The 11,462-nt window shown below is 45.8% G+C and overlaps 1 protein-coding gene across 9 annotated transcripts in view; it reads right to left on the reverse strand.

Moving 5' to 3' along the window:
• The window catches only part of RUSC2 (RUN and SH3 domain containing 2), a 63,220-nt gene that overhangs the window by 9,277 nt on the left and 42,481 nt on the right, over window positions 1–11,462 (reverse strand). For 6 of the 9 annotated variants that reach the window (XM_042243284.1, XM_027964445.2, XM_042243282.1 and 3 more), the window contains one exon: window positions 1,963–4,056. The exons of 2 other annotated variants lie outside the window; for them this stretch is intronic. In XM_042243284.1, the coding sequence (XP_042099218.1) occupies window positions 1,963–3,988 (2,026 nt within the window). In that variant the 5' untranslated portion in view covers window positions 3,989–4,056. Of the gene's footprint in view, window positions 1–1,962; window positions 4,057–5,471; window positions 5,542–11,462 lie in introns of all 9 variants that reach the window. One more of the 9 variants, XM_060409249.1, reaches the window with a different exon arrangement.

The raw sequence follows: 11,462 nt of genomic DNA on the forward strand, positions 1-11,462 counted from the left end.
CTTTGAGTGGAGAAGGCAATGGCACCCCACTCCAGTACTCTTGCCTGGAAAATCCCATGGATGGAGGAGCCTGGTGGGCTGCCGTCCATGGGGTCGCAGAGTCGGACACGACTGAGCGACTTCACTTTCACGTTTCACTTTCATGAATTGGAGAAGGAAATGGCAACCCACTCCAGTGTTCTTGCCTGGAGAATCCCAGGGACGGGGGAGCCTGGTGGGCTGCCGTCTCTGGGGTCGCACAGAGTTGGACACGACTGAAGCAACTTAGCAGCAGCAGCAGCAGCAGCAGCAACCCCTTTGAGAAGCCAAAGGACCAACCTAAGGCTGAAAGTGAAAGTGTCAGTCACTCAGTCTGTCGGACTCTTTAGGCTCTTCTGTCCATGGAATTCTCCAGGCAAGAATACTGGAGTGGGTTGCCATTTCCTTCTCCAGGGTGTCATCCCGACCCAGGGATGGAACCCAGGTCCCCTGTATTGCAGGCGGATTCTTTACTGCCTGAGCCACCAGGGAAGCCCTAAGGCCACAGGCAGCAAATTCCCCGTAATCGATCTCTCCTCTGCTTTATCGCCCCTTTCCTTCCAAACCCTCTGAGCTCTGCCTTCTGCCCTCATCACTCCCAAATGCTGCTTTGGGGATTTTCAGCCTTCATCCTAGTGATTTGTTTTCAGAACTCATTTGTTGAATCTCTTTTTGAAACTTTCTCCTTCTTTGGTTCCTATGACTTCACTCTCTCTTGGTTTCTCCTCTGTTTCCTTGGCTGATTTTTCTCAGTTTCCGTTGAGGACTGCTCTGCTCACCCTTCAATCACTGTATCCCCAGGGCTCTGTCCCTTGTTCCCTTTATAACTCTACACATTCTCCCTGGATGTTCTCACCCAGTCATAGCTTCAACTACTATTTTTATTCCAATGACTCTCTGATCATGGTGGTCTCCTGACCTCCAGGGAGACATCCTTTCTAATCTACCTTCCATTCAAACAACCTGTGATCTTTCTAAAATGCAAATCAAAACAAGCCCGTTACAAACCAAAAAATGCAATTTCCCTAATTAAAATCCTTTAATGGTTCCATCCATGTTCTACAATGGCTATAGTAAATTATTTGCAGTTTCTGGAAAGCATCAGGATACTCTGTGCCTTTGCGGTTTTGTACAGACTATTGTACGAGCCTACAATGTTCTTTTTACGAGTCTCCACAAAGCCTACTCCTCTAACATTTTTCTAGACTGTGCTTAAATGTACACTGTGTTAGCTCTCCTTCTCTGACATTCTGCTCTGTTTAGGTGCTCCTCTCAAAGGCCAGTGCCGTACAACTGCCACCTCTACAGTTTAATTGTGCTTCCTATTCTGTTTCCATCCTTCATCAGAATTCCTCAAGGACAGATATTGTCCCTCTCGTCTATCGCCAGCACCCACTCAACACAGAGCCTTTATAAAATAATCACTTAAGCGAAATGAAATAAACAGGGAAGAGCTGGCCTGGGAGGCTCAAAGGTTAAGTGTCAGGTCTCAGGTTCTTTGAAGAGTGGCTACAATCACTGACCACAGAATGAACTTATTGACACCCAGTGTGGTTTGTCTATTTGACATTTCTCTTAAACACAGCAAATTCCTTGATGTCCAAAATGGAGCTCAGGCCTTATTGCTTTCCCAGTAAATCTGTGTTTGCAGTCTCTACCCATGTATCATCATCTTTCCAGTCACCTGGGCTTAGAATCACAATCTTCTGAGTACCTGCTATCCCAATACATCGATCTCTCAGTTGCTGATTTCATCTCCTTGGTGTATGCTTGATTCCCTATCCTCCCTCCCCTATTATAACTGGAGGACATGCTCTGGACTGGAAAGATGATGGGTCTGGGCTGAGAAACCTCTAGTGGTAGAGGTGGGGTGGTTGGCAGGACCTATTACTGATAGGAGGCCATGCATACAACCTGCTACTCTCCAGCCACTAGGCTTCTTACCGTCAGCTTTAGCTCTTGCGTCCCTCTGGGTATGGCTGTTGGCTGGGCTCCCTGGGAGAACAGGCCCTGGATCCATCAGCTGGGCCAGGGGCCCCTGCCCAGCAGCTCTGAGGCCAGCGGGTGGCATCTCACTGGACTGGGGGCCCTGACAGACCTGGGTAGACCAGGGCTCTGGGCCAACCAGGTCCATGCCTGGCCCCAAGGGCATGGGTGGGAGGCTATGGCTACAGTGAGTGCCCTCATCTGGGGGGCCCACCCTGTCTTGCTGGGCTTCTTGGATGAGTGAGAACTCCTGAGAGGTGTCCCCAGTGCTTGCTCGCAGTGGAGGGGAGCCAGAGCCTGCAGCTTTCTTCCGGCCCTTGGCAAGTTCGGCAAAGGAGGTGACCCGCCGAGGTGGGGAACCAGGCCCAGTAATGGCAGTGGGGCCCTCACTGAGGCGCACTGGGCAACTCAACATGCGTTCCAGAGAGCCCAAGCGGACAGGAGGGCTGCGCTCTAGGCTGCGGTCATAGCTTCGAGAGCGCTGACGTCCAGTGCTGAGGTTGGGGGGTGAAGTGTTGGTGTACACTTGCCCCTCAATCACAGTGCGGCCCATGGGAGCCTCCGCTTCCGCTTCAGAGCCCACTGCTTCTTGTTCCTCTGGCTGGACTTCCGGCTTCTGGAACAAGTAATACTCAGAGGGCTGGCTGGGGCCAGGGTCTGGGCCAGGGCCAGGGGCAGGACTGATCTTGGTGTGTTCCTCTGAGCAGCTGGTGACAGAAGAGCCAGCTGGGCTTGGGGAGGACTGGGAGGACAGGTCACAGGTGACAAGTTTATAGTAATTCTGTGTGGCCACAACAAGACGGGCCTGGCTCTGGAAGCAGGCTGTGAGGTCAGCCACAGCTGGGCAGGGCTCACAGTGTGGGCGGTAGGAGTTGCAGTTGGCATCAAGCTCAGGAGATGAGGCATGAGGACAACCATAGCCACCTTCCCTTCCTCCGCTGTCAGGGTGGTGGGACTCACAAGACATCTTCGACTCAGCTGGGGAGGGCTGCAGGTCCAGGTAGAAGGCGCCAGGGTCCGAGTGGCTGTAGAAGGAAGAGTCGCTGCAGGACTGCGGGGCAGAGTTGAGGTTGGCACGGGAGTTGCCGTGCATTTTGTTGTAGAGGGTGCTGAAGGTGACCAGCACGCCGTCTGAGCTGTTGCAGGAGGAGTCGCTCACATAGCCCATGGACTGGTCAGCCGCCTCGGACTGACTGGAGGTGCTACTGCAGCGGCAGTGCTGGGTGCCTGAGCCTGAGCATCTGGGGTTCCTTGGGGATTCATCGGAACTGAGCTTCCATTCCTGGTCGAAGAAGCCAGAGGTGTCACTGGCTCCACCCCCACTGCCACTCCCGCCGGGCCCCCCACACTCATCCAGCTCCATGGTCTCAGCTTCCGGCTCTGGCCGGCAGCAGCGGCCAGTGCTGCCGTGCGGGGCATCCAAGACGGTCACTGGCTCCTGTTCTTGCCCTTCCACCACTCCGGCTCGACTACGCGCTGCCCCCCATGGCCTGCCCACTCTGGGGCCAGGCGGTGGCAGCTGGAAAGAGGAGAGATGGAAGGTGGGCTGGCCAGCCCCGTGCAGGTGGAAGGACTGCTGGGTGGCACTGTCACTGATGCTATCCTCATATAGGTCACCAAGTCCTGGCTCGGCCACGCCTGCCTGCAGCAAGAAGGGGTTGTGTCGTTTAGGGGCCCCGGGGCCTCTTCCATCCCGACCCCTGCTCTTGGCACTATCAGCAGACCGTGTAGAGCCCCCCGGAGCAGACTGCAGGCTGCTGTACAGCAGAGAGTCGGCTTGTCCGAGGTCCTGATCAGGCTGGGTGATGCCCAGCTCCGGTGGGCAGAAGGGGTTGGGTCTTGTGCTCCCGCTACCTCCACCTCCCCCTCCACAGCACTGCCTGTCTGGGACTTGGCAGTGCACCAGGGGGATGTGGTGGACGATGAGGGTCTCTCCAGTCAGCTTTGGGGGACTATCCATTCTGGAAAGTTCGAACAAGGGCATCAACAGCACCAGACACTGCCCCTGGAGCCCAGTGGGGCAGAACACATTTCATCAGGAGAGCTTGGTACCTGGAAAGAGAGGGAAAGAAAGGGAACCTAATGTCACCTCCCCGAAGTCAGGGACATGCCCCTACCCATGTCATTTGCAGATGGCGAAGAGCCCAAGAGGAAGAAAGATTCAGTCAATGTGGAGCTGGACGACTCAGCCCAATGGGGTACACGGCCTCACCATAGAGGGCCAGCTCTCGAGTGCCCCCTTCTCTGTAAGTTCGCCATGCATCCACTCCAACAAAAGGCCAGGCCCCTGTTAATGCCATCTCTGAAGGTCTGGGGAATCTCAGGGACAGCCCTTTCTCCTCTTTCTTAGCAGTAAACAACGACCAGTCCTGAGTCCAAAAAAACCATGAATGATGACATAACTAAGAAAAAACCACCTAAGATGCCTGAGAGGGTGCTAGGCAAAGGAGCCACGGAATTGTCTTACACACAGCTACAACACAGACACTTCCAGATGAGGGGACATCACCAATAATACATCAGGTATGCACAGCAATAAGCTATAATTTTGCAAGAAAGGTAATTTTTAATGTACTATATCACTTGGTCCCTGTGTCATCTTGGACCCCTTTCCCCTCCTGAGCCCCAGAATACCTGTCCCACTCTGACTGGCTGTGGGCAAGGATCCTCACTCTTCCTACTACTGTATTAGAGCTTCCTGAATAGCGACTGAGTTAGGCAGCAGACTTCTAGTATGGCTGATGCCATCCTCTTCCTTCCCAGTGTGAGGTCTGTTTTTATAGTTTTTGTATTACTCCAGCACCACATCAGGTAAGGCCTGGCAAACACGAGGCATAATATATTCTTAATATTTAGCTAGCTCAGGGAACAGATCTTCTAAAGTGCCCCAGTTCTGTCTAGTTTTAGCTAGAACTTTCCCTATGAGGGTCCCCTAAAAAGTCTTCTCTTCCTGGTTTCACCTCGGATAGGCTAAGGTCAAGTTCTCTACACGGAGCCCATTCTGAGCTTCTCCGGTCTCTTGGCTGGACCATGGCAGAATGGCCCTCCTCAAGTTCTAGTCTCCGGTGCTCTCAAGGTCAGGTCCTCAAAGCCTTCATTTGCTCAGACTTCTCATACATAATTTCTTCTAATTCATTCATTTCTCTTCTTTCCCTTATCATCCCTGTCATTTTCCTCTACCTACAGTGAGTCCAAATCCCTCATTGCCTAAGTTCTTCATCATTTAGCTGAACCTTTATACCACCAATTTTTTTTAAAAGTGTAACTCATTTAGATCACAGGATCAGAGCTCTTCACACGGAGTACAGTAAAGAGCCAGACAAGCCACACATGTTTAAGGATACAGACAGGCAACACATAAAAGAAAAAAATTCAAATGGCTAATAAATATATGTGTGAGGGACACTATTAAAATATGTTATTTGTGTTAAGTTAAATTACATTAAAATTAAAAAGCAAGTATTTACCATCTTTCTTCTTCCTTTCCTTTCTGAGAGGAAGGCTCCTCTGTTGGACTTCCAAGCCTTTGTGTGTTGACTAGGGTAAGGAGGAGACAGGCAGAAGGGCAGAAACCAGAGAGGCTAAATGAGCCACAAGACAAAGAGTCACAGAAGAAAATATGGGAGTAAATTCATTATCTTCGGTTAGGGTTAGTATTGGATGACTTCTTAGATAAGATACCAAAAGAACAAGTGAGAAAAGAGAACCTAGATAAGGTAGATTTAATAAAAATAAAAAACCTTTGCGTCTCCAAAGGACATGATCAAAAAAGTGAAAAGGCAAGTCACAGAATGAGAGAAAATGTTTGCAAACTGTGTATCTGACAAGAGACTTAGAACCACAATATATAAACAACATACAACCCAACAATAAAAACTATGTAACCCAATTAAAAATTGGGCAAAGAACTTGAATAGATATTTCTCCAAAGAATACACACAAATGATTAATAAGCACACGAAAAGAGGTTCCACATCATTAGTCATTAGAGAAATAAAAACCACAACAAGATACTACTTCACTTTCACTAAAAGACAATAACAAATGCTGGCGAGGGTGTGGAGAAATTGCAAGCCACAAACATTGCTTAAGACATTGTAAAATGGGACAGTCACTTTGGAAAAACAGCCTGGTAGTTCGTCAAAATGTTACGCATAGAGTTATCATATGACCTAGAAGTTCTACTCCTGGGTATATACCCAAGAGAAATGAAAACATATGTTCACGCAAAAGCCTGTATACAAATATTCACAGCAGCACCAATCACAGTAGCCAAAGAAGTGGGAACAATCCAGATGTTCATCAAGTGATGAACAGATATACCATGGCATAGATACTGGAATATTATTTGGCAATAAAAGGAGTGAAGTACTGATATATGATACAGTATGTCTGAACTGCAAAAAGGTAAGTGAAAACAGCCAGTCATAAAAGGATTCTTTGCATGATGTTACATGATTCCTTTCACATGAAATGTCCAGAATAGGCAAATCCACAGAAACAAAATGTAGATTAGTGGTTGCCAGGGGCTGAGAGAGTGGAAAATGGGGAGTGACGGCTAGTGAGGGTGGGGGTTCCTTCTGGGAGTGAGGAAAATGTTCTGAAATCAGTCAGTGGTGATGGTTACCTGAGTCTGTGAATAAAACCAGAACTCCAAAGTTTTATGGAAAGTGAATTATATCTCAATTTTATAAAAGGGTGAGTTTTAGGGTATGTGAATTATATTTTAATAAAGCTGTTATTTAAAAAAATTTTAAATAGGAAAAAAGATTAAGGTTTACGGAAAGATTGAAGGAGAGGGAAGGAAGGGAACCAGTATTAGCAGTGGAAAGGAATGCGTATTTGCACCGATGAGAACAAGAGAGGAAGAGCTACCTTGAAGTATTGGGATTTTTGTAGAGAGGGATAAAGAGGATTTTTAGGAAATTTTGCTATGAGGTACATGAGATAATTTCCCCCTTCACTCTTTCCCATCTCTCTCTTCCTTTGCCAGGAAAACTTAGGGCTCAAATATTGGGTTGGCCAAAAAGTTTGCTAGGGTTTTTCATATGACATTATGGGAAAACCTGAATGAACTTTTTTGCCAACCCAATATATTAATATAAGCCACAAGGATAACAAAAAGTTAGGAACACCCTAAAATTCCAATAATAATCAATTTGAAAAGTAGAGAACATAGTATCATTAAAACAATGTTGTGTTAATTTCCCTATTAGTGACTTGAGAAAATATTCACAAAAGATTAAGTAAAAATAGCAGATTACAAACAATATGTACAGATGACACCATTATTGTGAATAAGTATATGTCTGTATCTGTCTTCAGGCTGCTATAACAAAATACATCGGACCAGATGGCTTATAAACAGCAAAATGTATTTCTCATAGCTCTGAAAGCTGGGAAGTCCAAGATTAAGATCAAGGTGCCAGCATGGCTGCATTCTGGTGAAAGCCCACTTCTTGGTTCATACGGGGCACCTTCTACACAGATTGTAAAGGACAAGGGATCTTTCTGTTTTATAAAAGCACTAATCTCATTTAGGAGGGCTCTACTCTCAAGACCTAATGTGGAGTTGGTGGAGGAGAGACACAGACATTCAAACCAGAGCAATATGTATGGAAGAAAACTTGAGAGCATACACAGTACCAAAAGCCAAGGATGCTCAGATCCCTTAGACAAAATGGTGCCGTATTTGCATATAACCTACAACTGTCCTCCAGTTTACCTTAAATCATCTTCAGATTACTTATAATACCTAATGTGAATGCTACTTATATAGTTGCCAGAACATGGCAAATTCAAGTACGGCTTTTTGGAACTTTCTGGAATGCTTTTTTCTTGAATATTTTTGATTCCCAGTTGGTTGAATCTATGCATGCACAACCTGTGGACTTGACAACAAAATGTTAACAATGCTTATTGCTGTTGGGTGATTCTGGATTATTTTAAATTTTATTCTTTTTGTTTCACCTGTATTTTCTAAAAATAAGTGTGTGTTATGTACACAATTTGAACAGTTTTTAAAGCGCTTTTTTCCTTTAAGCACTACAGATACTGTTGGTCAGGGCTAGGGGAGGGGACATCCCCCTAACTAGAGTACTAGGCTGTCCCAGGGTCTGGGCCATAATTTGAGGCCTAGACTAAATGGAGCACAGAGAACTTTCTTGTACACACAGCAGTAATGTTAGGAGTACCTATGGGCTATGGCCATCACTTGCTCTTCAATGAATACCACGCCCATCCCCTTTTAATTTTTTTGGCTGCACTATGGCTGGTGGGATCTTAGCTCCCTGACCAGGAATGGAACCTGCACCCTCAGCAGTGAAAGTGCAAAGTCCTAACCATTGGACCACCAGGGAATTCCATCCCCCACCCCCACCATTCCTCTTTCAAAGCACCATTTTCAAATATATACACAGAAGAATGTGTCTGACCCATAAAACCACTGACTGGGTGTCATATATGCATCCAAATAAAGAAACATAGCAACTCACAGAGCCTGGAAAGCTGACTCTCTCTGAATCATGGATAAAGCACAAATGGGTGTGGAGGGCAATGGAGAACCTCAGGCAGGAGGGCACTGACAGTTTATTATGTTATGTTTACGTATCTGTCCCCAGACTAGAGTGCAGTTCCTTGAGGTCAGAAACTGGGATATAGTCAACCCCTGGTCCCTAGAATCCATGCACAGTGCTTGGAACACAGTAGGCATGGTAGGTTAGTTACTGACTCCTGTTCTACCCATTTTAAAAATTGACTTGCTTGTTTTTTTATTATTGAGTTGTAGCAGTTTTTAAATTTATTCTAGATATGAGTCCTTTGTCAAATACACATCTTGAGAATATTTTCTTAAGTGGCTTCTTCTCAAATGTGGCTTGCCTATTTGTTTTCTTAATGGTATTTTTAATTAATTGGTTTTTAATTTTATGAAGTTCCATTTATTTGTTTTTTTTTTCTCTATAGGTAAAGCTTTCTGTGTTCTAAGAAATCTTTGCCTATCCCAAGAAATTTTCCTGTTTTTTTTTTTTTTTAATAAATGTTGTATAGTTTTCACTTTTATATTAAGGTTGTACTGCATTCTATTTTAAGTGTAAAGCTCTTTCACTGGCTGACTCCATTTTATTTTACATTTTTGTATCTCAGAGAAAGTCTTACTCTTTCCTGATCTCCACATGACCAGGGGAGATCTTGGCAATAGTTTCTCCACAGATAACTCTAGTTCAGCCAACTAAGGTAAAGTTCTACAGGCATCTCACAAGTCTCAGTACTCATGCTTTGGCCCCATACTTTCACAGTTTTTACAAAGCAGTTTTTATGTATATCAAAAGCTTCCCTGGTGGTTCACACGGTAAAGTGTCTGCCTGCAATGTGGGAGACCTGGGTCTGATCCTTGGGTTGGGAAGATCCCTTGGAGAAGGAAATGGCAACCCACTCCAGTACTCTTGCCTGGAAAATTCCCTGGACTGAGGAGCCTGGTAGGCTCATGTCCATGGAGTTTCAAAGAGTAGGACATGACTGAGCAACTTCACTTTTTATGTATATCATCTCATTGATCCTGACAATACACTAGAGCAGGTTGATTACTTCATTTTTTTAAAAAATAAGGAAATCAACACCTAGAAAAAAGAAATGACTTGCCCAAGAACTCTCAGGAGATAAATGACAGAATTAAGACAGGAGTCAGCAATCCTAACTTTTGACCTTTTTTCTCCATCAGTTAGGAATGTAATGAGAGTATATGGTATATATGACTTGATTTCAATTACTACAGAACGCATTTACTAAGAGCATTTCTCTTAGACTTCTCCCCTGAGAGTGTCATGCTCTGTAAGAAGACCAGTTTAATACCGTGGCCCATGAGCTCTAAGAAAGGTGAAGAGAAAACAGTGAGATGGGAGAGTGCATCCCAGTCTCTTTCTGTAACCTGGTGAAATGGAGAGACATGAGAGATGGAGGTGGGGGAATAGAGAACCCAGAAGAAAGTGGAAGAAGCACTCAGCTTAGGTGGACAGAGAAGTGGTGGGCTCACTCAACAACGTTACAAGGTCTAGAATCCCTTAAATTAGGGAAAGCTTTCCACAAGAGCCCTCTTCTTGGTTCTCATCACAAACAGGTCTCTCTTGGCCAGTCATCATAATGCTATTTATTAGTGATCGTTTACTGAGCATTTACACTCAAGGTGATTGACATACAGCATCTCTAATTCTACTATAATCCTTTAAAATAGATATAATCATCCCCACTTTACAGAGGAGAAAACTGAAGCTTAGTAAGTGTAAACAGTTTGCCATAATTATATGGCTGAGATGGACGCAAACCCAGGTCTGCTCAATTCTTAATACTTTCCACTACAGCTGCCTCTCAGAAAATGATCAGGGTCACACCCTCTTCCTAAAGTCCCTGCATTTACCCTGCTACCAACGCAGACACGTCCTACTTTTTCCTGGATAGGCTCACACTCCAGCTTCTACTTGAAAGTGAAAGTGTTAGTGGCTCAGTCGTGTCTCACTCTGCAACCACATGGACTGTAGCCTGCCAGGCTTCTCTGTCCATGGAATTCTCCAGGCAAGAATACTGGAGTGGGTTGCCATTTCCTTCTCCAGGGGGTCTTCCTGACCCAGGGATCTAACCCAGGTCTCCTGCATTGCAGCTAGACTCTTTACCATCTGAGCCACCGGGACGCACAGTTTCCATTTACAGTTTGTATTTACCCACTTTACTAGTCTCTGAACCCAGAGTCCCTTTCATATTAATGCCCCAGGCTCTAATAACACTCTTTAATCCTACCTCCTGCTCCAGTTTCCAGCTCACATCTCCCTGTCCCACTCACAGTCCTCAATGCCCTTTTCCCTTGCACCATAGTTCACATTCCTAGATGCTTCCTGGGAACTAACACATTCCCACAGTTTCCCAATGTACTGCCCTACCCAATCACATTTTGCACATGGAACTACTGACTCCTAATAGTGTATGTTTTTGAATCCTCCACCCAGGTGATCAATGGAGAGGGAAATTTCAAGAATTCTTTCTATCTTCTCAGCAATAGAATTCTGGGTAATTCTGGGCAGGAAGAAGTTTTAAACTCCAGAGAAAGGTCTCCCTTGTCTTTGGCCATCAGCATCTTTCTGCCAGTCATAGAGCCCCTTCCCTCGTTTTTGGCCTCCTGAAGGAAGAGGGGAAGATAGTGATACTCATTGTTATTCTCCAGCAATCTGACCTTGACTTGAGGTCTGATGGGGAGCCTCAGTAGGACTGCTAAGCCTTTTCCTGTCCAGGTTCTCTCTTGAACAGGACTGAAGGGGCGAGAGCAGGAGGGTGGATTTGGGTGTATCAACTTATCCTTAGGTCTGTTCCTGTTAGGAATTTAAGCCTGTATAAGAAGGCCAGTGATAACAGGCCAGGTGTCCTAGGCATTATATCCTCTTTCTCGCTATAATGTGGAGCCTCCTGATCAACAT

The sequence above is a fragment of the Ovis aries genome, chromosome 2 (assembly GCF_016772045.2).
Source record: "Ovis aries strain OAR_USU_Benz2616 breed Rambouillet chromosome 2, ARS-UI_Ramb_v3.0, whole genome shotgun sequence".
Lineage (NCBI taxonomy): Eukaryota > Metazoa > Chordata > Mammalia > Artiodactyla > Bovidae > Ovis > Ovis aries.